Source organism: Salmo salar, chromosome 12, assembly GCF_965601325.2.
Source record: "Salmo salar chromosome 12, fSalSal1, whole genome shotgun sequence".
NCBI classification, from domain to species: Eukaryota; Metazoa; Chordata; class Actinopteri; order Salmoniformes; family Salmonidae; genus Salmo; species Salmo salar.
Window position 1 is genome coordinate 35830319 of NC_138302.1, and position 25328 is coordinate 35855646.

At 42.8% G+C, this 25328-nt stretch overlaps 1 protein-coding gene across 2 annotated transcripts; it reads left to right on the forward strand.

Moving 5' to 3' along the window:
- Positions 1-18868: 18868 nt before the first annotated feature.
- LOC106564858 (homeobox protein OTX1 B) lies at positions 18869-23930 on the forward strand. Of its 2 annotated transcripts, none has more exons than XM_014131325.3 (4): positions 18869-19170; positions 21163-21338; positions 21930-22081; positions 22999-23930. In XM_014131325.3, exons 2-4 carry the CDS (start codon positions 21242-21244, stop codon positions 23788-23790), a joined length of 1041 nt encoding a protein of 346 aa, XP_013986800.1. In that variant the 5' UTR covers positions 18869-19170; positions 21163-21241; the 3' UTR covers positions 23791-23930. The 2 variants fall into 2 exon arrangements, with proteins under 2 accessions (XP_013986800.1, XP_013986799.1); XM_014131324.3 differs by having other exon boundaries at positions 18883-19170; positions 21879-22081.
- The last annotated feature ends 1398 nt before the right edge of the window (positions 23931-25328 follow it).

The following is a 25328-nucleotide window of genomic DNA, read 5'->3' on the forward strand; positions in this document are numbered from 1 at the left end:
GAGAAAATCTGTAAGGAAGCATGGGAGAAAATCCCCAAATTCAGATGTGCAAAGCTGATACAGACGACTCAAAGCTGTAATCACCGCCAAATGTGCTTCTGCAAAGTATTTACATTTTAGTCATTTAGCAGACGCTCTTATCCAGAGCGACTTACAGTAGTGAATGCATACATTTCTTTCTCCATACTGGTCCCCCGTGGGAATCGAACCCACAACCCTGGCATTGCAAACGCCATGCTCTACCAACTGAGCCACACGGGACCAGGGGTGTGAATACTTATGTAAATTAGATATTTATGCATTTCATTTTCAATAAATTTGCAAAAAAATGTAAAACATGTTTTCACTTTGTCATTATAGGTTATTGTGTGTAGATGGGTGAGGAAGAAAATATATTCAATCAATTTTGAATTCAGGCTCTAACACAACAAAATGTGGAATAAGTCAGGAAGCATGAATATTTTCTGAAGGCACAAAATCAATCAAAGTCCATTCCAGTTCCACAACAAAAAAGGCAGAGTCATCACGCAAAGTGGTTAAACTAGCTGTGTTCTCTTCCCTGTTAAGAGAAAGTGTGATCAATTTCTCCTCTCGTCTATTACTATTGGTAATCCCTACCCAAATTGCCCTCCATTGCAGTTTGTGTATCAGCTATTTGCAGTGGATTAATGTGAGTCAGTGGTGGCAAGTGTTCAAATCAATGTTTATTAATGGTTTCTTTAAGTGTTTAAAGATTAAGTAATTAACATATTGATGAACTTTTCCCATGTTGCCCAGGGAGAAAAGAGCTTGTAGTGGAGATGCTGAACTGAAGCCAGTTTCAACACTGAGGTGGAGAGTCAATGTTTCTGGGGGATTTCTTAAATAATGCTGTGCCTGTAATATCATTATTGATGACTTTGTATCATGACATCATACAGTGGTAAATTTAGTTAATGATAATTACAACAATAGCATCTGGGTTAGACTCCAGTCTTTGTTGATAATGTGTAGCTCTTAGACTACATATTTATCTATTTGTAAGAAAGTAATTTAGGCTTTTCTCCATCTTTTTATAACATCTGCGATTTTTGTTATATCCCTGTTATGTTGAATCAACGTCTCTTGTGTACATTTTACACCAGCGACAGTGTCTGCCCTCCCTCCCTGCAATAGGGAGACGGGTACAGTCAGTCACTCAACGCAGATTGATTTTGCCATTCGACGGCGACCCGCCACAACCCTTTGGCTCGCCATGGTAATTCCCTCTCGCACTTGATAAGGTACCCGATCCATAAGAAATCAATTGTAATTAGTTTAGGGAAGGGGGGGGGGGGGCTTGGTTTAGGGGACTCTGCGCTCTCCTCTTTTTTTCTCTTTCTGCAGTCTTTCGGCGTGCTTGTTTATTATTCCGCCGACAGTCATCTGCACACCTGATATCAGTTAATCCCCTGATTATTAAGTGAGGATTATTGATGGAAGGGGGAACAGCTGTATTTTGTTCTGCGCTCCTATCAAGGACGTAAGGTTCTAGATCTATCTATCCTCTGAATAGCTTTGCTTGGTTACTCAGTGCTGCTCCTGTCAGAGCCACATTGTGTGTGTGTGTGTGTGTGTGTGTGTGTGTGTGTGTGTGTGTGTGTGTGTGTGTGTGTGTGTGTGTGTGTGTGTGTGTGTGTGTGTGTGTGTGTGTGTGTGTGTGTGTGTGTGTGTGTGTGTGTGAGAGAGACTGTTGAGACGGGTGGCTAGCTGTCAGTCTGACAAACGTTAGCGTAGTCGAAGGGAGGCGAAGGTGAGACTGACTCGGCAAGGTGACAGCAAACAAACACTGAGGTGTCGAAAGTTTGTCAAATAAAGTCATTCACATACTACTTAGGCTACTATTCTCACTACGAGATATGAAGGAGAGTCTGAGTGGCAAAAGAGTATTCGACTTCAATTCACATTACATCCTTACCTTTCGTTGTGGCTGGCAAAGCGACATTCTTGGTCCGCAGCTCAAATTGATCATAAACATCACAGTAGCCACTAGGCAGTAAGCACAAACTATTCAAAAATGACGGAAACTTTTATTCTAAAACATTACACTATTGAATAATGCAACAATTCACTAGCATGTATGTGCAAACAATTAAAGGGTTTATTTTCTACGTCTGTAGGCTACACTCATTGCATTTTAGCTTCAAGACTAAAGCACAGAATTCCTATAGCAGCATGTCTTCATCAAGTAACGTTAGCATAACAATAATTTACGATGAACTATCAAATACAAATATAAACGTTATAAAAGACCAGACTTCATTTTTATCAATATCATGCAAATCATTACATGTGATGAAAGCAAATTGTGACTGAAAACGCGGGTATATGTGAATTCACCCCAACAAGCTGTTTTATATGAAAGCCCATAACCGCCACCCAAAAAATGTAATACAATTTCTCTTATGATTTGTCAACGTGCACAATTAGTCTGTGCTTCAGTCTGATCAACTGTAGCCTACTGATAACAACCACAGCTGCAGGTAGCCAAGAGAAGCCTGTGCGCTCTGATCCTATCTGGTCCAGGGGGAACATAGCGTCATGTTTTTAATAGCTTAAGCTATGTACTTAGATCCTCAAATAGGCCCATTTATTTGTGTTCTGAGAAAATGTGAATGTGATCAAATTTGGTTTATATTATATTCACACTTCAGGTGGCTAGGCTGCCTTGGCCTTTTTAATCCAAAATGATTGACTGGAATTTATCAATCAACACAATAGTGATGACATAATGTATGAGTATCTTTTTAATTACAGATCCAAAGGCCTATTCGCAGTTGTTCTCTTTGTCTGTGTGAAGGGTTTTAATGTTTTCATCCTTCCTAGGGCCAGGAGTTTTCCACAATTTTCTTTTTAAACTATATGATTAGAAAAGTTATCTGATCCCACCATAGCCCATATAAAGCCAATAAACATTTGTATTTTTTCTGCTGATTTATTACAATGTCATACGCTACAGCTAGGGTCCGGAGTTGGTTAGGTTAGCCTACTACCAGATTTGGAAAAACTCTGAACCCCAGGAAAACATTTCCCCCCAACACCCTCAAACACTCTGGGACCTGTGGTGCCACCTCTGAAATCATCTCACAATGTTACAAATTAAGAAAAAAAAACAAATCCTATTTGTACATTTTACATGTTTTTGGTGGTGAGGATGGGGTTCCATAGTTTTAAGTGGCTCAGTGCAGCCGACAGCAGCTACTGCAACAATTTCAGAATGTAATAGGCTATTACTGCAATTTCAGGTAAAAACTCAAAACAAGTATAAAATATTATGAAAATGTCTACACATTTCAGCCGTTTCAAAAACATTGCTCTGCTAATACCATTCATACTGTATGCTCAACAAGACTATACTGTTTTACACTGCCTTGCTTCAAAGTAGGCAACTGTCTGTCAAGGGTCGTACACTACCTTCGGATGTAGCGGCTGAGACGTAGCAAGTATGCAAGTTTTCATTTGAGTAATATGTGTAACCACCATATTGACCTCAAAATGGCGCCGGAGGGGAGGGCTGCCGTTTTATCGGCTCTTAACCAACCATGCTATTTTATTTGTTTTTTGCCGTCGTTCGTAACTTGTTTTGTACATAATGTTGCTGCTACCATCTCTTATGACCGAAAAGAGCTTCTGGACATCAGAACTGGGATTATTCACCTCAAATTGGATGAAGAGTTCTTCTTCAATGAGTCAGATGGGAGGGATATACTACTACAGACACTCGACCAGGCCCAGATCCCCGTGATTCGCTGGAAAGGAAACAGAGGTTTCGCGGAAGGAGATCAGGGTGCCTGTGAGGATCAGGCGATGAGTGGCTAATCTGCCCTTGCCTTCCATCCTGCTAGCTAATGTTCAATCGCTGGCAAATAAATGTGACTAACTGAAAGAACGTATATCCTACCAACAGGACATGAAAAACTGTAATGTCTTATGTTTCACCGAGTCGTGGCTGAACGACGACATTAAGAACATACAACTAGCGGGTTATACACTCTATCGGCAAGACAGAACAGCAGCCTCTGGTAAGACACGGGGCGGGGTCCTATGCATATTTGTAAACAATAACTGGTGCACGGTTTTGATCGCCTGAGGTAGAGTATCTCATGATAAGCTGTAGACCACACTATCTACCAAGAGAGTTTTCATCTATATTTTTGTAGCTGTCTACATACCACCACAGACCAAGGCTGGCACTAAAACCACACTCAATGAGCTTTATTCCGCCATAAGCAAACAGGAAAACGTGTATCCAGAGGCGGTGCTCCTAGTGGCCGTGAACTTTAATGCAGGGAAACTTATATCAGTTTTACCTAATTTCTATCAGCATGTTAAATGTGCAACGAGAGTAAAAAAAAATCTAGACCACCTTTACTCTACAAGCAGAGATGCGTACAAAGCTCTCCCTCGCCCTCCATTTGGCAAATCTGACCATAACTCTATCCTCCTGATTCCTGCTTACAAGCTAAAATTATAGCAGGAAGCATCAGTGACTCGGTCTATAAAAAAGTGGTCAGATGAAGCAGATGCTAAACTACAGGGCTGTTTTGCTAACAGAGACTGGAATATGTTCAGTAATTATTCCGATGGCGTTGAGGAATACACCACATCAGTCACTGGTTTTATCAGTAAGTGCATCGAGGACGTCGTCCCCACAGTGACTGTACGTACATACCCGAACTAGAAGCCATGGATTACAGGTGTCACGACTTCCGCCGAAGTTGGTGCCTCTCCTTGTTCAGGCGGTGTTCGGCGGTCGTCGTCACCGGCTTTCTAGCTGCCACCGATCCACGTTTCTTTTTCCATTTGTTATGTCTTGATTGTTCACACCTGGTTCCCATTATGTTATGATTATTTCCCTATTTAACCCTCTGGTTCTCATTATGTCTTGTGCGTGATTGTTTCGTGTTTTGTGTTAGTCGGTTGTGTTAGTGTTGTTATCCCTGTGTGGATTTTTGGAATATTCATTTTTCAGAGTAAATTACGTTATTTTTACTCAGTTCAGTGTCCTGCGCCTGACTCCATCCTCACCTCCACACAACTGACATGTGACAGAATTACGCACCAATTTTTTATGGAGTCAGCAGGTGCACCCAGTCCTCCGGTACCAGTGGAGGAACGCGTCCAGCAGCACGCGACGATGCTTCAACATCTTGGCACAGCCATGGATCGCGTGCTGGTCACTATGGAGCGATGGGAAAAGGGGGGTTTTCCCAAAACTCCATCAACCTCACTCCAACCAACACTACAACCCACACCGCTGTCCACCCCTCCATCACCTGGACCCAGTGGGATTCGGCTCTCGCTCCCGAGGGCTTATGATGGTGTCATGACGTTGGCCTGTGGGTAAGGTTTATGACCCCCCCATAAATACCTTTCTCCCTTCCCCTCTCTTTCTGACCCTACTGAAGGACTTGAATAGCCTGTGTTAAATATAGAGAGTCTGGGAACATCAAACAAATGGGGAAAAGGAACCATATTTTGGTAATAAAACCAGTTGGAAAAATGCTTGGGAACGTAATGAGAATGGATGTCAGTTCGGTTGTCATCTGAGACATTATGACTGATGACAGGACGACATAAACTGTACCTGAGAAAGTATACACCCTCTAGTTATCAGAGTAACATGGAATTGTTATGCAATTGAAATGTTTGATATTGAAATTGTTTGTTAGGAGATTAAATGTAATTTTAGCTTCCAAATGAGAGAATTAGGTTTTCATAAGGAAAGTGCCCTGCTTGATCAGTGGCCCACCCCTGTGAAGAGACAGGGGTTATAAACGATGAAACACATCCTTCCCCCTCTCCACTATATAAGCCTTTGACGAAAAGATAACCACGTTGTTCCAGTACGTGAGGTCTGCAGCCTCTACGTTAGAAGGACACACATGTCAAGTACAGAACTAAGCCAACCTCGGCGTGAACTTTGAGCTTATTCACTACAGAAGTGATACTTCCTAGCCGTTGAGTTAGCAGCGGCCGTTGTAGACGGGGGCTAGGAAAGGACGGGCGACGGATCCAGTCTAACAGACAGACGAAGATACCACCACGTATCCAATTTACCACCAGAGACATTCGTCCGAGGACAGGAAGATCTGTTGGCCAACCCGGCCAGCATCTACGACCAATCTACCGAAGCGCAGCTCAGAGTAAATATGTATTGCATTTTCCTTTTCCAAATGGGTGGTAATTTAGAATGCATTAGATAATGTATTTACGATAGCATAGCTGCTGTTTCTTTATTCCTAAGTCTTCCCGCTCTTTCATTCAAGCCCAACCCCCTTTCCTTTGTGTAACCAGCCATCATGTATGACATCATTTGTATTCGGTGTATTTGTAATTCTGTGTGATTAGTTTAGGTATTTAGTAAATAAATAATTAAACCCAATTTTGTATTGCTGATTCAACTTGTTAGCCAGGGTTCGTGAAGATAGCCAAGAATTTCCAACTTTCATTATGAGACTGAAAATAAGATAAGGGTTAATATTGACTGCTATCGATGTAAAATATTACTAAGTATTTTAAGAGTTTATTCGGAAGATAACGGCTCTATAAACGTTCTTCCGGGTGCCCCGACTTTCTAGTTAATTACATTTACATGATTAGCTTAATCAGGTAATATTAATTACAGAGAAAGGATTTTATAGGTTAACATGTCATATCACTTAATCCGGCATAGCCAAAGACACGACAATGGGATGGCTGCCGGGTGCCAGGGGTTCCTGCTGCAGATGGCGCTCTACCTGGCAACTGTTCACCCGGCTCCCTCGTGATACGAGAGCGTGTCCGCCCTCATCTCCTGTCTGTCTGGGAAGGCGCTTGAGTGGGCCAACGTGGAATGGGGAAGTTCAGGGAGGTGTATAGGTGTTTCCATAGGTGCAACTACGGTGGAGAGTCCAAACCAGGTCTCCACCATGCACATCCTCTCTGAATATGCCGATTTGGCTCTCGCCTTCTTTAAAAAGAAGGTGACTCAACTACCACCCCATCGACGGGGGGATTGTGCGATAAATCTCTTGGTAGACGCAGCACTTCCCAGGAGTCACGTGTATCCTCTGTCACAGGAGGAGACGGCGGCTATGGAAACATATGTCACCGAATCTCTGGGACAGGGATACATTCGGCCTTCCACTTCACCTGCCTCCTCGAGTTTCTTTTTTGTGAAGAAGAAGGATGGAGGTTTACGCCCGTGCATTGACTATAGAGGTTTAAATCAGATCACAGTGAAGTATAGTTACCTTCTGCCTCTCATAGCCAGTGTGACCGAGTCATTGCATGGGGCGCGCTTCTTCACCAAATTGGATCTCAGGAGTGCTTACAACTTGGTGCGTATCTGGGAGGGGGATGAATGGAAGACGGCATTTAGTACCACCTCTGGGCACTATGAGTACCTCGTCATGCCGTACGGGTTGATAAATGCTCCATCCGTCTTCCAATCCTTTGTAGATGAGATTTTCAGGGACCTGCACGGGCAGGGTGTAGTGGTGTATATAGATGACATTCTAATATACTCCGCTACACGCGCCGAGCATGTCTCTGGTGCGCAAGGTGCATGGTCGACTGTTATAGATGTCGATGTCAAAATGTCCATAGTAAGAGAAAAAAAGAACATATAATTTATAATAAATAATAAACCTTTGTTTATATATTCGTATGAAAAGGTCTGCTGAAAAAGTACTATAAGCCAGCAAAACAATGCATGGCACAGCTCTTTATTTAAAAAAAGCCTATACGTTAAGGCTGAGAAATGTCTGTTCTTCCAACAGTCCGTCTCCTTCCTAGGGTATCGCCTGTCCGAGTCAGGGGTGGAGATGGAGAATGACCGCATTTTAGCCGTGCGTAATTGGCCGACTCCAACCACGGTTAAGGAGGTGCAGCGGTCCTTAGGGTTTGCCAACTACTACCAGAGGTTTATCCGGGGCCTTGGTCAGGTGGCGGCTCCCATTACCTCACTGCTGAAGGGGGGACCGGTGCGAGTGCAGTGGTCAGCTGGGGTGGACAGGGCTTTTGATCACCTGAAGGCTGTTTACCTCGGCTCCTGTGTAGGCTCATCCTGATCCCTCCTTGGCGTTCATAGTAGAGGTGGACGCGTCCGAGGCTGGGATAGGCGCTGTGCTGTCTCAGCGCTCGGGTACGCCACCTAAACTCCGCCCCTGTGCGTTCTTTTCGAAGAAGCTCAACCCGGCGGAGCGAAACTATGATGTGGGGGACCGGGAGTTGTTGGCTGTTGTCGGGGCTCTGAAAGCGTGGAGGCATTGGCTTGAGGGGGCTAAACACCCTTTTCTCATTTGGACTAACCACCGCAATCTGAAGTACATCCGGGTGGCTAGGAGAATGAATCCTCGCCAGGCAAGGTGGGCCATGTTTTTCACTCGTTTTGTGTTCACTTTATCCTACAGACCAGGTTCCCAGAACGCTAAGGCAGACGCACTGTCTCGAATGTATGACACAGAGGAGCGGTCCACGGATCCCACTCCCATAATTCCGGCTTCTTGCCTGGTGGCACCAGTGGTATGGGAGGTTGACGCGGACATCGAGCGGGCGTTACGTGTGGAGCCTACTTCCACCCAGTGTCCAGTTGGACGTAAGTATGTTCCGTCTGATGTTCGTGATCGATTGATCTGTTGTGCTCATACGTCACCTTCCTCTGGTCATCCTGGTATCGGTCAGACAGTGCGCTGTCTTAGTGAGAAGTACTGGTGGTCCACTTTAGCTAAGGACGTGAGGGTGTATGTTTCCTCCTGCTCGGTGTGCGCCCAGTGCAAGGCACCTAGACACATGCCCAGAGGGAAATTACAACCCCTAACCGTTCCACAACGGCCGTGGTCACATCTATCGTGGATTTCGTGACGGATCTTCCTCCTTCACAAGGAAACACCACGATTCTGGTTGTTGTGGATCGGTTTTCTAAGTCCTGCCGTCTCATTCCTTTGCCCGGTCTCCCTACGGCCCTACAGACTGTGGAGGCCCTGTTTACACACATCTTCCGGCACTACGGGGTGCCTGAGGATATAGTGTCTGATCGGGGTCCCCAGTTCACATCAAGGGTCCGGAGGGCGTTCATGGAACATCTGGGGGTCTCGGTCAGGTTTCACCCCGAAAGTAATGGGCAGGTGGAAAGAGTTAACCAGGATGTGGGTAGGTTTCTGCGGTCTGATTGCCAGGACCGGCCGGGGGAGTGGTCGGCTTTCATCCCCTGGGCAGAGATGGCCCAAAATTCCCTCAGCCACTCCTCCACTAACCTGACCCCGTTTCAGTGTGTACTAGGTTATCAGCCGGTTCTGGCACCGTGGCATCAGAGCCAGATCGAGGCACCTGCGGTGGAGGAATGGTTTCGGCGCTCGGAGGAAACCTGGGACGCTGCCCATGTACGCCTGCAACGGGCCATCAGGCGACAGAAGGCGACCGCCGACCGACACTGTAGTGAGGCCCCGGTATATGCACCGGGAGACCCGCCCCTTCGCCTGCCCTGTCGGAAGCTGGGTCCGCAGTTTGTGGGGCCATTTAAAGTCCTGAGGAGACTGAACGAGGTATGTTATAGGTTACAGCTTCTCCCTGATTATCGTATTAACCCCTCGTTCCATGTGTCTCTCCTCAGGCCGGTGGTGGCTGGTCCACTCCAGCAATCTGAGGTGCGGGAGGTTCCTCCGCCCCCTCTGGACATCGAGGGGGCCCCGGCGTATACTGTGCGAGCCATCATGAACTCAAGGTGTCGGGCGAGGGGCCTTCAGTACCTCGTGGAGTGGGAGGGGTATGGTCCGGTAGAGAGATGCTGGGTGCCGGTGGAGGACATACTGGACCCTTCCTTGTTACAGGAATTTCACCATCTCCACCCAGATCGCCCTGCGCCTCGTCCTCCGGGTTGTCCCCGATGCCAGTGTCGTCGCGCTGCTGGAGCCGCGCGTTGGGGGGGGGGTACTGTCACGACTTTTGCCGAAGTTGGTGCCTCTCCTTGTTCGGGCGGCGTTCGGCGGTCGTCGTCACCGGCTTTCTAGCTGCCACCGATCCACGTTTCTTTTTCCATTTGTTATGTCTTGATTGTTCACACCTGGTTCCCATTATGTTATGATTATTTCCCTATTTAACCCTCTGGTTCTCATTATGTCTTGTGCATGATTGTTTCATGTTTTGTGTTAGTTGGTTGTGTTAGTGTTGTTATCCCTGCATGGATTTTTGGAATATTCATTTTTCAGAGTAAATTACGTTATTTTTACTCAGTTCAGTGTCCTGCGCCTGACTCCATCCTCACCTCCACACAATTGACATGTGACAACAGGTAACATTCGCACTGAGCTAAAGGGTAGAGCTGCCGCTTTCAAGGAGCGGGACTCTAACCTGGAAGCTTATAAGAAATCCCGCTATGCCCTCTGACAAACCATCAAACAGGCAAAGCATCAATACAGGACTAAGATCGAATTGTACTACACCTGCTCCGACGCTCGTCGGATGTGGCAGGGCTTGCAAACTATTACAGACTACAAAGGGAAGCACAGCCTAGAGCTGCCCAGTGACACAAGCCTTCCAGATGAGCTAAATAACTTCTCTGCTCGCTTTGAGGCAAGCAACACAGAAACATGCATGAGAGCATCAGCTGTTCCGGATGACTGTGTGAGCCGCAGCCGATGTGAGTAAGACCTTTAAACAGGTCTACATTCACAAGGCCGCTGGGCCAGACGGATTACCAGGACGTGTACTCGGACCATGCGCTGACTAACTGGCAAGTGTCTTCACTGACATTTTCAACTTCTTCCTGTCTGAGTCTTTAATACCAACATGTTTCAAGCAGACCACCATAGTCCTTGTGCCCAAGAACACTAAGGTAACCTGCCTGAATGACTACCGACCCGTAGCACTCACATCTGTAGCCATGAAATGCTTTGAAAGGCTGGTCATGGCTCACATCAACACCATTATCCCAGAAACTCTAGACCCACTCCAATTTGCATACCGCACCAACAGATTCACAGATGATACAATCTCTATTGCACTCCGCTCTGTCCTTTCCCACCTGGACAAAAGGAACACCTATGTGAGAATGCTATTCATTGACTACAGCTCAGCATTCAACACCATAGTTCCCTCAAAGCTCATCACAAAGCTAAGGACCTGGGACTAAACACCTCCCTCTGCAACTGGATCCTGGACTTCCTGACGGGCCACCCCCAGGTGGTAAGGGTAGGTAACAACACATCCGCCATGCTGATCCTCAACACTGGGGTCCTTCAGGGGTGCGTTTTCAGTCCCCTCCTGTACTCCCTGTTCACTCATGACTGCACAGCCTGGCATGACTCCAACACCATCATTACGTTTGCTGATGACACAACAGTGGTAGGCCTGATCACCGACAACGATGAGACAGCCGATAGGAAGGAGGTCAGAGACCTGACAGTGTGGTGCAAGGACAACAACCTCTCCCTCAACGTGATCAAGACAAAGGAGATGATTGTGGACTACAGGAAAAGGAGGACCGAGCACGCCCCCATTCTCATCGACGGGGCTGTAGTGGAGCAGATTGAGAGCTTCAAGTTCCTTGGCGTCCACATCACCAACAAACTAACATGGTCCAAGCACACCGAGACAGTCGTGAAGATGGCACAACAAAACCTACAGCTGCAACATTGAGAGCATCCTGACGGGTTGCATCACTGCCTTGGATGGCAACTGCTTAGCCTCCGACCGCAAGTCACTACAGAGGGTAGTGCGTACGGCCCAGTACATCACTGGGGCCAAGCTTCCTGCCATCCAAGACCTCTATACCAGGCAGTGTCAGAGGAAGGCCCTAAAAATTGTCAAAGACTCCAGCCACCCTAGTCATAAGACTGTTCTCTGCTACCGCACGGCAAGCGGTCCCGGAGCACCAAGTCTAGGTCCAAGAAGCTTCTAAACAGCTTCTACCCCCAATCCAGAAGACTCCTGAACAGCTAATCAAATGGCTACCCAGACTTTTTGCATTGCCCCCCCCCCCCCCCCCCCCCCCTATATGCTGCTGCTACTCTCTGTTATTATCTATGCATAGTCACTTTAATAACTCTACCTACATATTGTACATATTACCTCAATTACCTCGACACCGGTGCCCCCGCACATTGACTCTGTACCAGGACCCCCTGTATATAGCCCAGCTATTATTTACTGCTGCTCTTTAATCATTTGTTTTCTTATCGCTTACTTTTTGGGGGGGGATTTTCTTAAAACTGTATTGTTGGTTAAGGGCTTGTAAGTAAACATTTCACTGTAAGGTCTACACCTGTTGTATTCAGCGCATATGACAAATACAATTGTATTGTATTTTATTTGATTTAATGCAAGGTGGAGTTGTCGGGATTCCCTTCAACAATGCGCTGCTACCACACCTCACCCCTGGCCTTTGATTTCACTCGCCATTTTTTAAAGGTTTTGGTTCATGCTCGGGGTCTCCGTATTTGAAAGTTGACGCTCCTGCTCTTAAAGGGGGGATTCATGCACAGACTACTGCCTACTTTTGTATTGCGTCTCGGGTTTTATATGATAAGTTTGATTTTTTATACATTCAAAATCAATATGTAATCCTGTGCAGGGGCTTATCCCGTGCACTAGGCCATTTGTGAGGCTCTTTGAGCTTTGTTACAGGTCTTCTGGCAGCTCTATGCCATAGATTGATTAGGTGCACTGCCAGAATCCTATCAAATGGCCAGCTCTGATGATGGTGCAAACTCTTTCAGGGCCTCTAGTTGACTGGAACTGGAGATAAGGCTGGATGGCAATTCCCTTCCCTCCTGCTGCACTCTGTGTAGAGAAAAAAATTGTGTTAGTATATGTTGTAGGAAGTTGCTTCTGTGCTCCAATTGCACTTTTGTAGCTATATTCAATATTTGGAAGTAATCTTGTGTTGCATAGCTCATCTCTGCTTTGCCTAATGTGAAGGCACTTTAACCCTCACAAATATACACAAATGTCAAATGCTAATATAACAACTGCCTTTAACTCTAGGTTACACTGACATTCCATTTTTCAATTGGGTTTTAAAATTAATTTTGATTAACATCTTTACATTTTCTAAAATCAATTACTTTTTCTCTCTCTCTCTCTGATCTTGCCAGTCCTTTGTTAACCAGGTAACCCTGTGGTTAAAAGTGAATCCTTTTTCAGCAACTCATTGTACATCGATGAGGCAAATCCACCTCATCTAAAAAGTAGGCCATCCTAATGGCATTTGACTGACCAGAAAATAATATAAATAGATTGGGCTGGTAAGGTATAATAGAATTCTACAGGTAATTTGTTACCATGGGAAACTCCTCCCTTGCCAGTGTGGCGTCATAAGTTGATTATCTTGCTTCCCCAATTATTTAGGCTATCTCCGGCAAAAAGTAAAAGCACTGAATTACAAGTTTGATTCCAAAAACCATTGTGATTGGCTTAAAATTAGTCATTTTAGGTTTGGTAAATAAGCACCCTAAGTCTCTCTTCCCTCAAGCTGCTGAGAAATGCAGTGTCGCCTTCAGTATATTTTCCTCCTCTTTTTTTCTGTGCATAGGGAGGGTCACGGGGAACTGAACCTGTGCATTCTTGTATGGCTTGCCAACGCTCACATGGTTACCACTGGTGCGCATTGTTAGGGATATCTGAATGAGCACTGGCCATGCAAGTTTTAACGTGATTGCCCGGGGGCAGTAGAGTGAAAGAGAGGAGGAACAGAGTGAGGGAGAGAAAGAGAGGGAGGGAGGGGGGGAAAGAGAGAGGGAGAGAGAGAGAGAGAGACTAATCCTAAAAGGATTGAAAGTTGCCCTACTCTTTGCTCAGGGTCCCTCCCCCTCACCCCCTCACTCACTCTGTTTTTTGGGGAATTGCGATGGGGGTGTATGTATGGTGGTTTGAGTTGGTTGGGTGACTGTGGGCTGTGGGATCTTTAAGCCGGTGTCTGATTTCTCCCTCCTGCTCCTCATTTGTTCTGCCATGTCTCTCATCATTTCTCCTCATTGTTTACCTTCCTAATGAGAGGGGCGGGGAGGCCCGATCCTGTGACAGACAGCTACATGCTCCCCTCTGCTCTCTCCCTCTCTCTGCTCTCTACCTCTCGCTAGCTCTGTTCTCTCTCTCTCTCTCTCTCTCTCTCTCTCTCTCTCTCTCTCTCTGTATCTCTGCTATCTTTCTTTGCTCTCTCTCCCTCTCTGCTCCCCCCTCTCTCTCTTTCACTCTTCCTTTTCTGCCTCTGCCTCTCTCATTGTACATGTATGTCTGTTTTTCACTGCTCTGTTCATGACACATTATGACTTCCTTTCTTGTTCCTGTTTAGTCATGTGAGCTGTCAAAAAATGTAAGTTGCAATGTAGCCTAATATTTGCACTCACTTGACAGTCAATTCGGAAATTGACTTCATGCCAATACCACAAAGAGGGCCTATGAAAGTAAAGTGAATGTCAATTTTTTAAGATGATAAATTGCGTAATGCTTTGATGTTCAATATATGAAGTCCATTTTAAGAGATGTTAAAAATAGGTATGACACGTTGCACTCTCAATACTTGGGTCTTGTCAAATTCTTTATTGAAGCACTAACGGTTTCACCAACACCAACTTTAGTAATGGTGTCTTCAAGACTTACATTTAAATGTAAGTCCTGTGTCTCATGTCAGGGACATCATGCCCATTTATCCATTTGTGTACAGACAAAAATTAAGAAATTATTCATTTCACTCAAAAATATCAAATTTGTCCATCTCTTAAAAAAGATTAGGTGCATGGAGCCTCTGTCTCGTGTTTTAGTCTATGGCAGCTGAGTCCCAGGCTGTTGAGTTTTGGTCATTCTCCTTTCGGTTAGGCTAGGTAATGATACAGTGTTGTTGAATGCAGAAAGTGCTGGGCACCCTGGCTAAGTGACTACCCTTGACTCCCCCATTAAGTGCCAGTGTGGGACAAAGAGAAACTGAGTGCCAGGACAGTAGACAGGCCTTGTGTGATAAGTGCATGGTCCTCAAAATTGCTATCCTTCTGGCTGTGTTATTCAGATTACATTACAGGAGAACCGTTCCTTTTTTTAATCAACCATACAGTATGGGAAAACTGTACAGCAACTGCCTTACAAACCTCTACATCTCACCAATTATTTTCATGGGATTATTCTTTTACTTGTCAGTTTGAAGCCAAATGATCACCATTTTGGAATGCATATACTAGGCTACTATTACCTTTGGTTGTAGGCTAGCAGTTATTTGCATGGACAGTGAGTAGGCTAGCTACCTGTCAACCCATCTGACCTCCCAGTGCCCTGTTGAAGGCTGGCGTGCCTAGGACTACATGATGCTCGTGCCTCCATTGTGAGGAGAACACCAGGTGATATTTCAGACTGGGAAACTAGCTCTGTATGAAACAGTACAGTACATCCCTATCCCACGTGTTTACATTACGGCACAGTATCAAGCAGCAGAGTCTCACAACACATCACACTCACTCACCCTGTTGGTCATGTGATCTCTAAGCACTTGTGGAGCTATTGCATAGCATAATAGGCCTGTTTCTTGTGATTGATAATAAATCATGCAAGATGGTTAATGGAAATGACGCAACAATGATCTATTAGTCAAAAAAGTCAGTTGATGAGCAGAGAGATTAAAACTAACAAAAAATGCATCACAAATATGTTTTCAAGTCTCTTGAGCACCTTTGATAATGATGTTATGTGCTTGCTGTAAATTTGCCATAGATATTGACTTTACTGTAAACAAGATTTAGTTTTGTTTATTTCATGTGGTTTAATAATTTGGCATGTTATTGCAATAGTAATAAGTATGGGAGTTAATGACCTACTTTCACTTATGGTATAGGCCTACAATTTAGAGGAGCCGACTAGGTTAATGACAATGCATTCATCATTTTTATATTTTAAAAATCATGCAGTTTAGTTTGATATATATATGCATTTGAAGCTAAACTGATATGGGAATGTTTTATGCATTCTGAATGATTAGGATTCCAACATGGATTAATTTCCCTATGATGTTTTGCATCAAATGTTTTAAGTGTTTACATAGCCTGGACTTATTGCCACTAATTCTGTAAATAGAGCCGAGATTTGAATTTCATGATTAGAATGTTATGGTTTTAATCAGAAGATTATTCATATGGGTTACTATTTCACAACACAATTTCATTTATAGTAATGTGTGGATGGAACGGCATGCATAGCACCAGTCTTACTCATACGTATTATCATGTGCATATTATTATTCGAATAGACGTTTTGACTTCTGTGGTCGGGTCTCATTCCGTTTCAGCTCCGTCAAAGAAATGGCACGGCACCACGTACATCAATAATATAGTCATTTAATCTGCATGGGAGTTTTCATTGTAGTAGACCTATATACTCCATTGACTAATGTAGTGGAAATCTCTCAATTGAAAGTTTTTACAGTAGTAGCCTATAGGCTGAAAGAATGTTTGAAATACTTTTGAAAAAATATAGCCTATTTAAAACTTGCCTATCGGCTATTTCGTTATTAATGGCATAGATAGGACTATGTTATTTTTTGAAAACAATTTTCACCATTATTTCGCAATGTGCAGTTAAACCTGCTGTTATGGAAATCTTTAAAATACAATATTGAGCCTCAAAACTAAAATTCCATGCGCACGATAAAATCTTGCATGACAAACCATGATCATTTGATTACTGTCTCCAACCAGAGTTCCGCATTAAGGTGAGCACCTTACCTCTGTGTATTTCCACCATTGCGTAATGCTTCACTTTTACGCGTGTATCCAAAAAAAGATAAAACAGCCACTCAATCCTTGACACCGACTATAAACCCATAGATAAAGTCTTTTTGAGTTTAAAAACTTTAAAATGAGGTGCTGGTCTTCTTGCGTAGTACTATAGCTGTAGCATACACGCCATAGGTATCTTTCTGGGAGAACGGATTGCCCTCCTATGTATTGCAGATGTGCAAGCTTTGAGATCTGTTGCTATTACCGCGCATGCAGGTGTTGATCATGGGTGGATTTTGCAAAGCCCATTCCACAGCCACAGGTTTTTCTTACCAAAGGCAGAGGGAGAAAATACCGACTCCGTGTGCCCATGCTTTCTGTCAACTTGGGGAATTTTATGCATCATCGTTTTAATAAGCACCGACAACATACGCGACCTTCTCCATTCATGCCAGCTAAAGAGACAAACCTTACACCCCCACCCCTTGAGTGGCCCTGATCCCTGGTTTTACGGGCTTAGCATTAAGAAAATTCTACTGCAATTTGGGATTAGGTCCAATACTCTTTTCACAATGGGATTTTGCTATTTGATATCTTGATACTTGTGTGCGATCGATCACATTGACTTTGACAGGTCTAGGCCTATATGTTGGGCGCTTGAGTGATACAATAGTTGGAGCAAACGTGTGAGATGAACCAATAAATATCGCTTTTTATATTTTTTTCCTGGCCATTTTAATATGCATTGGGCCTGTTTGGCCCTGACAAAAACTTTATTGACTTGACTATTGGAATTGACCTTGAATTAATAATATTAGCCTTATTTCGTTCATAGCCAAAGCCTACCATATAAAATGGCACCTATAATGTGTGTGAATAAATGTAAAGTGCAAATCTGTTGTCATTCGAAACGCTCATGATTTGGCCATTCTAAAGATCCAAAGAGGATGTTACAATGCCTTCGTTTGATATCACATTTAGTTAACTAATGTTCTTGACAGTCCTTTGATTATTTGCTCGTGATTTATTATTGCAGCTCCGGCTACAATTAGAGTTTATTTTAATATGAGCTCAACAAAGCACCAGCCGAGGCGGTTGCAGTGGAGACAGACACCTCATGACGGTCTCAACAATTAATCCCGAATATAAATATAATTTATATTTTCCATTCTTTATGCACATTTATCTATTGAAAAACGTTTTTTTTGTGTTTTTATTTTAGGTTATAGGATATAGATAGATGGTCGATACCACCTCCAGTTTAATTCATATAAAACTTTATTTGAGAGGAGAGCCTCGTTTGGATGAACTGCACTATTATTCTGAAATGGAAATCCAAGTGAGGATTATGTCATTCATTAATATTCATGAAAATATATTACACGGTTAAATCAGAGCCTCTTTACCACTTTTGGAAAGTATTCCGCTACTATGGGGAAAAAAATGCTTACATTTGTATAAACGATGGTGTTGTTCACAAACAATTACAGGCAAAATGACAACGTTGAAAGGTGATTTTCTCTGAAGACCCACACAGGGTCCAAAATGCATTACTACCGAGGGCAAGCAGTTTTCTTGTTATTTGAATCAATCACATAGGTTACACTAAAGCTATATTCGGTTTTAAGACGTTACATTTTGTTTTAGGTAATCTCATTTATTTTCTTAGTTGCCATTTTTTCATGTAGGCCTAGTTCCCAACCCACTTTACGTCATCGCTTTTGATGGGAAAATTGTTAATTCACGCGCTTAAAGATTCTCTCTCTCAAGGGTTCGTTTTTTTCATGAGCGAAATAAACACTGAGACCTGTTTAAATTTCCCTTTTACGGTAGCCTACATATTTTGTTTTTATGCAAACGCAAAATCTAGTAGATGCAAATTAAATTAAGAACAACGTAGACCTACACCTAAGTAGAGCATTCAATGTAATGTTTTTTTTTAAATTAAGTATAACTTTTTCCAATTGTGAGCTCTCACGTGGTATAGATTTATTTAAGCATTTGAAGGGGAGGGGTTTTCTTGCAATCCTCGCAATTGACTGGTTACCCCTGTCGCCTGTAAGGGCGCACGGGCGCTTGGATTGGACGAAGTGGGCCGTTCTGCATGTGTTTTACGTTCATAGAAGGGCAGGGTAGGCAGAAGGTGATCAATCTCCATCGGTCAACATTGGCAATCACCTTACGACAGTGCAAGACGCACAAGATAATGCGATTGATTTGATTTTTATTCTATTTTTTTCCAATTGTGAAATTTTCCTCTGACGCTCAACTGGGGTTCGAAGTGGAAAACTGCGTTGGTTGATGTAAACTCCTTATTTGCAGTTTGCGTATTTCTCATCCATTTGTGCGCGCAGCTTCTTATGGTTGTCTCGCTTTCAAGAACATTTTCTCCATGTGGATATTCTTGATGTACGGGATCTTCTTGGCTTGACTACAAATAAAGCCAGTAAGAAAACAGGATCCCAAACGCAAGGTGAGTGGTAAATGCAAAGTTTTCGTTGTCTTATATAGGCCTGTCTAGTCCGTTTAGGCTACTTCCTTCTGGGTTGTTATTCGTCATTTTGATGGAATTGTTTATACTATTTAGGTTACTGTAATCTATTCATATTCTTCTAAAACGATGTATTTGTATTTGATAAGACTACGAAGTTTGTATTTAGGTGCAACTTGCGTTGGAAACGGTTGTGCGCTCATTGGAAATGGTCGTTGTAAAGAATCACGCTCGTCAGGGGAAGCTATCAAGAATTACCTGACAGTAAACTCCCCATTGGAAATTCATTTTTTATGGTAAACTAATATCCTAAATGCAACTTCTGGTTTGGTTGTGCGCTTATTATTTGAATGGAAAAACTGAGGCCTGACAAGACACATGGAATGTATATCTTTGAGGTGTTGTTAATTTATTTTGCTCATAAGACCTTTTCTTATAATGGTATCCCTGGGGCTCTCATCTGAATCGCAATAGAGTTAATTTTGCACAGAGTTTTTCGCCATTAACATTTGCTTAAACTCCTTCCTGCGGTTATGGAAATACAGTGAAGTATTTACGCCTCAATACAAATCCATCAGCTGGTCCGTGTCCACAGCGTGGACCCAAGTAGGTCTATTTAGAGGCCAAATACATTGTAGCCAGTCAATGAAGTTTAAAAAAACAAACCTATTTGTTTCAACCTTTACATTAAGGCACCCCCTCCAATTACTGAAACGCATCTACATATGATATCATATATGCCATCAGGTCTGTTGGTTTGATTTGAAATCTGGATTTGAATATTTTTCTAACTTGATACGCTTTGGAGCATATTTAAATCGGATACACAGCTTATTATCAGGGTATAACCATGTAATAACAATGATAACAACGATTAAAATGCATCATTAGTGTTATTTATTCTATTTAAAAAAAATCTAGGATAAAAACAAGCCATTTGTTAATATGTGACATCTGGTCTCTGCTGAAAGAGAATGTTCCATTAGGCAATCGTGTAGAACACACTCCAGAAGATGTGGATATTATATAGGCCTAGAATATTTATTTGTAAAATAAAATGTCATGCAATAATTTGACAAGCAGCCAACTCCATTTTCATTTCAACATGAAACTTTGGACAATTTGTTATTTTACGCAGGCGTAGCATGTCGGCCCTACATAGCCTATAGGCCTAGACAAACTACGTATGAAGTAGTCTAAAGTTGTGCTGATTATGTCATAAAATGGCCAACGTTAATAGTGAAATGGATTATAAGGCAGTTTGTGTGTAGTTTATGGGTGCATCTGTGATTTATGCAGGTTGTTATGACTCTTGACATGTTTGTGAACCCATTTATCTAGGTCCAAAGGCATGCTTTATTTTATTGATCAAAGTCATTCATCTTATCTCACAGGCCTCTCTATGCAAAGAAAATGTGCGTAATGGCGAATGTAATGTTTCTAACAGTGGATGCATTTATCAAAAAAAGGGTTTAGAGATTGGCCATAGGAGTCATGCGTCAAATGGAATTAATACACGACTGGCGACAGATTTCATCCGTAATTATTTCTTTACTGTAGTGATGGATGACTGCAACCTGAGTTTATAATTGGATATCATTTAGCCATGTTAACGCGTCATGTCATACTTTGTTTGAAACCTTTGTAAACGGCTAATCTTTGGATTTTTGGAGAGGAAATCGGCTTTTTGATTCACTTTTGATACGACTCGGGTGAAAGTTGGAAGTCTCAATCAAAAAGCCCTATAGGCTACTGGAATTTAACAAGTTTTTGAAATTGGAAATATAAGTTGGCTTTGATATTGTCTCAGGCTATTTCCAATTTAATTAACCATCATTTGAATATAGGGCCATTTTAATTATTAAAATCAAATGTAGTTTGCTGAATTGCTCTTTGTAGGCTACTAAATATAAACGAGTAACCAACATAAATATATATTTTCACATTCTACTCACAATGCGTTTTCCATTGCAGGATTTCATCAAGGGACTGCAACATCGGGGGAATCGAACTTTTCCGCACCGACTTTGGTTTCCCCGTTTCCGTTTCTAGCATGATGTCATACCTCAAACAGGCCCCGTACGGCATGAACGGAATGGGGCTCAGCGGTACGGCCATGGACCTACTGCACCCATCAGTGGGGTATCCAGGTAAAACGCCCCCCAAACACTTCACACTAACTGTGCCAAATCCGAATCACCTGTGACGTTATATTGGATAGTTGTCTGTTGCTCATTATTGAAAAATATAGGACCGGGTAGCACACACTGCTCTCCGGCAATACATTCCATGTGCATTATCACACTTCCAAATGCACGGAAACGTATAATTAAACACAAGTTGGTGTCAAATTATAGGATGGTATGATTTAATAACAAGATTCATTAGGATTGTATGATTTAATAACAAGATTCATTCCTTCGCACTATTTTCCGTTTCCACATGTTACATGACTAAGTAACTGTTAGACCTAGTGTGATTACAGTGAAGGCCTATTGTAGTGCAGAATATTATGTGATTTAAACCTGTTATATATATATATCTCATTCACAGGTTATTTTCGTTTTGAAGAAACACTTACATTTGAAGCTAGCTATTTCTGAAATATATGGAAATATGAGATGGAAGCTTTGAATACTTATATTGAACCTCGTTTGTTTTGGTGTTTTTTCATTTCGTTTTATTATCAGATCGAAATGGCTTCGAAGAGTTTCCTTTGACAGGTTTCTATTCCATTTCAGCGCATCCGAGGAAACAGCGGAGAGAGAGGACAACTTTTACTCGCACTCAGTTGGACATTCTGGAGTCCCTTTTCGGCAAGACGCGCTACCCAGACATTTTCATGCGGGAAGAAGTCGCACTGAAAATCAATTTGCCTGAGTCTAGAGTCCAAGTTTGTACAGAATTGCAATTATTTAGTTACAACTGTACTGTAGCCTACACTTGTTTGTGTGAACTTGTGGGCCATTTGTGGGAACTTTCTGAACTTGCAGTGCAAAACTGCAGCGACCAGGACAAGGCCTACTACTACACCTTTCAATCAATACTTTACCTTTTATTTAGGATTTTAATGAGTTTCAACACAGTTGAGTATTTATTTGGGCTAAATGTTAAGTAGCCTACACTGCAATTCAGCTCTTAGCTGCAATTGTATACTACACGAATAAACAATATGCATAATCTGTTATCATAACTGGTTATGATAGTTAAACAAATACATACAATTCCATGTTTTAAAATATAATTTATGTTCAGCTCTCACATAAGGGCCGTCTTAAGAACTTATGAGCCCCCTTTTGAAATGGGTGTGAGAGCCTTTATGTAACCAGCTTTTGTACCCCTCTCACAGGCTTACTGCAATTATGGCAGCTTCCTCTAGAGTTTCACTGATTTAGCTGAGAAATGTGCACGGTATGCAGGGTAGGCAGCCAAGCCTGTGCAGAGGTAGCCTGCAAATCGAACGCTGACTGCACAACAGCTTCATGTCATTTCCAAGTGTTTGCAATGCCTAAAATGGGATAGGAGAATCAGTGAATAAAGAATAATGTGGTTTTGTTGACCTACAAGAAGATATGACCGATTGGTTGACAGAGTTGATATCAGTTATGCCTTTGCAATGAAGTACTATGTATGCCACTAATTGTACAAATTACAAAGCATTCAATATTATCAAATGGAAATAGTTATACAGTTTGTCGCAAGTTGGCATGACCAGTTTGACAACTGCTTACTCAATCAATGTTTTGCAAATTAGTTTGGACAGCTGACATACAGCATTTTAAAGTTGACCCTTTGCCTCTTGTTGTGCAGGTATGGTTCAAGAACAGGAGAGCCAAGTGTCGTCAGCAGGCCCAGAGTGGAAACAATGCTAAAGTCCGGCCTGCCAAGAAGAAGTCCTCTCCAACCAGGGAGAGCACAGGCTCAGAGAGCAGTGGTCAGTTCACCCCTCCGGCAGTGTCCAGCACCGGCTCCTCTTCCTCTTCCTCTGCCTCGTCCGGTGGCTCTCATCCCTCCGGCCACGGAGGCCAAGGCCTGAGCAGCACTTCTACCTCCGTCACTGCCCCAGTGTCCTCCATCTGGAGCCCTGCGCCCATCTCCCCGGCCCCCGCACCACCCTCTGTCCCCGACCCCGCTCCCCCAACCAGTGCCTCCTGCATGCAGAGGTCTGTGTCAGGTACTGGAGGCACGTCCTCCTACCCGGTGTCCTACAGCCAGACAGCGGCGTCCTATGGGCAGGGCTACCCCGCCCCGGCGTCAACGGGCTCCTACTTCGGAGGGGTGGAATGCAGCTCGTACCTGGCCCCCATGCACTCTCACCACCACCCCCACCATCCGCATCAGCTCAGCCCCATGACGGGCTCCTCCATGTCTGGCCACCCGCACCACCACATAGGGCAGACCTCAGGGCACCACCACCATCACCACCCCCACCACCACCAGGCCTACAGCGGGGCCGGCCTGGCCTTCAACTCCTCAGACTGTCTGGATTACAAAGAACAAACGGCCGCGGCCGCAGCCTCTTCATGGAAGCTCAACTTCAACACCACCGACTGCTTGGACTACAAAGACCAGGCCTCCTCCTGGCGGTTCCAAGTCTTGTGACTTTTTTTCCCCCTTTCAAATAAGTATTTTTGTTTCGTTTTTTTGTTGAAGAGCTTTTTTCTTCAAAGCATTAAGAAGTTAACTAATAGTAGAGACAATTATCAAGCCTTTTTTAAGTTAATGTTTGGAAAATTCAAGTAACGCACAGATGAAAAAGCCTGTCCAAGTGGCATCTTCTTTGACCATTTTATGAATCAACAAGCTTGAATTGGATCCACTCACCCATACTTTGGGACATCAAGGAATATTTTTCTACACATGAACTCTGAAAACTGCCCTCCAACAAGTTCGAAGTATGTAGTTTATCCCTTTGAGTTAGAATAGTTTTTTCAGGATGGAGCAAGAGCACTGTGTTATGGATTTTCCATAAATATTCCCAAGAACGAGCAATTGAGGGTGAACCTTTGTCACAAAATGTGTTTTATGGAAAAATATGATATTTTATACTCATGTATTTGATATAGGCCTACCCATTAGAGACCATTTCAAATTAGAAATTAAGATGCGGCTATTGTTTTCAGTTTGCTGATATTCAAATTTATGTTAATTCCAACTTGAATATTGTTCATTGTCCGGACTGTAGTGTTGTATTTTGGAAGTTTAATTGCAGCACTTGTTTATAAGGTCAAAGATTTTGCTATTGTTCTTTACGAAGAAAATGTGAATTAGACACGCAATGTCAGTATTCCAATGAAATTTAAAATGTACATTCGTGTCTTTATAATAAAGATTCGTTTAAAACACGATTGGTTTTTCCAATGCAAAGAGTGTTCTTATCTGAATGTAGTGGAGCCTAGTGGGGCTTTTTTGGCAGGTTTAGATTACATTCATTTAAATACTTTGACGGCCCTCAGAACTTTGTTAAGGAACTTTATTAAGGAATGAACATATTTTAAAAGTAGTATATTGTAAACAAATGTAATTTTAAATTCTAAATTCAAAGGCTAATAATGGACTTGGCCTAAAGATGGTTTTATTTCTTTATCCATGTGCCACTTTATTGCCATTATGATTAGGGCTCTATGTTTTGCGCAATCATGTGACATGCCTTGATTTGAACATGTATTTATAGCTTTTTCATCAAACTATCCTCTTTTCATGTCCGATATTCCAGCACCATCCTTAAACAATTGCCTACATTTTGGGCGTATTTCTCATTTCTGCATCAAGCTTAAAATGCAGGATAACATCTTGCTATGTCATATGATCACGCAAAACACAGGGCCCTAATTATGATATATTTTCATTAACCCCCTGAGAGAAGTTGTACTTTTTATATAAATGTTGATGAGACAAAATAGCACGACACATTTTATTATGAACACACTCATTTTTACCTCCTGTTCAACCTGTCTCCATTCATGTCAAATCGAAGACAGACAGGTATGTTATTTTGACTTAACATTCGGTGAAAACAAAATAAAATAACCAAAATCATGCCCTTAGATTATCCCATTTTATAATAGGCCTACTTCATTGATATAGGGTATTCATTAACAAGTTTTTCTTTTTAAATTGAAGTGCAGCTGCAAATGGGA

Bases quoted from the DNA above. Each gene is read 5' to 3' on its own strand.
- LOC106564858 (XM_014131324.3), top strand. From the start codon at position 21,242: ATGATGTCATACCTCAAACAGGCCCCGTACGGCATGAACGGAATGGGG. The intron at 21,339-21,878 runs GTAAAACGCCCC...TTTTATTATCAG, and splicing joins CCCATCAGTGGGGTATCCAG to ATCGAAATGGCTTCGAAGAG. The intron at 22,082-22,998 runs GTTTGTACAGAA...CTTGTTGTGCAG, and splicing joins TGCCTGAGTCTAGAGTCCAA to GTATGGTTCAAGAACAGGAG.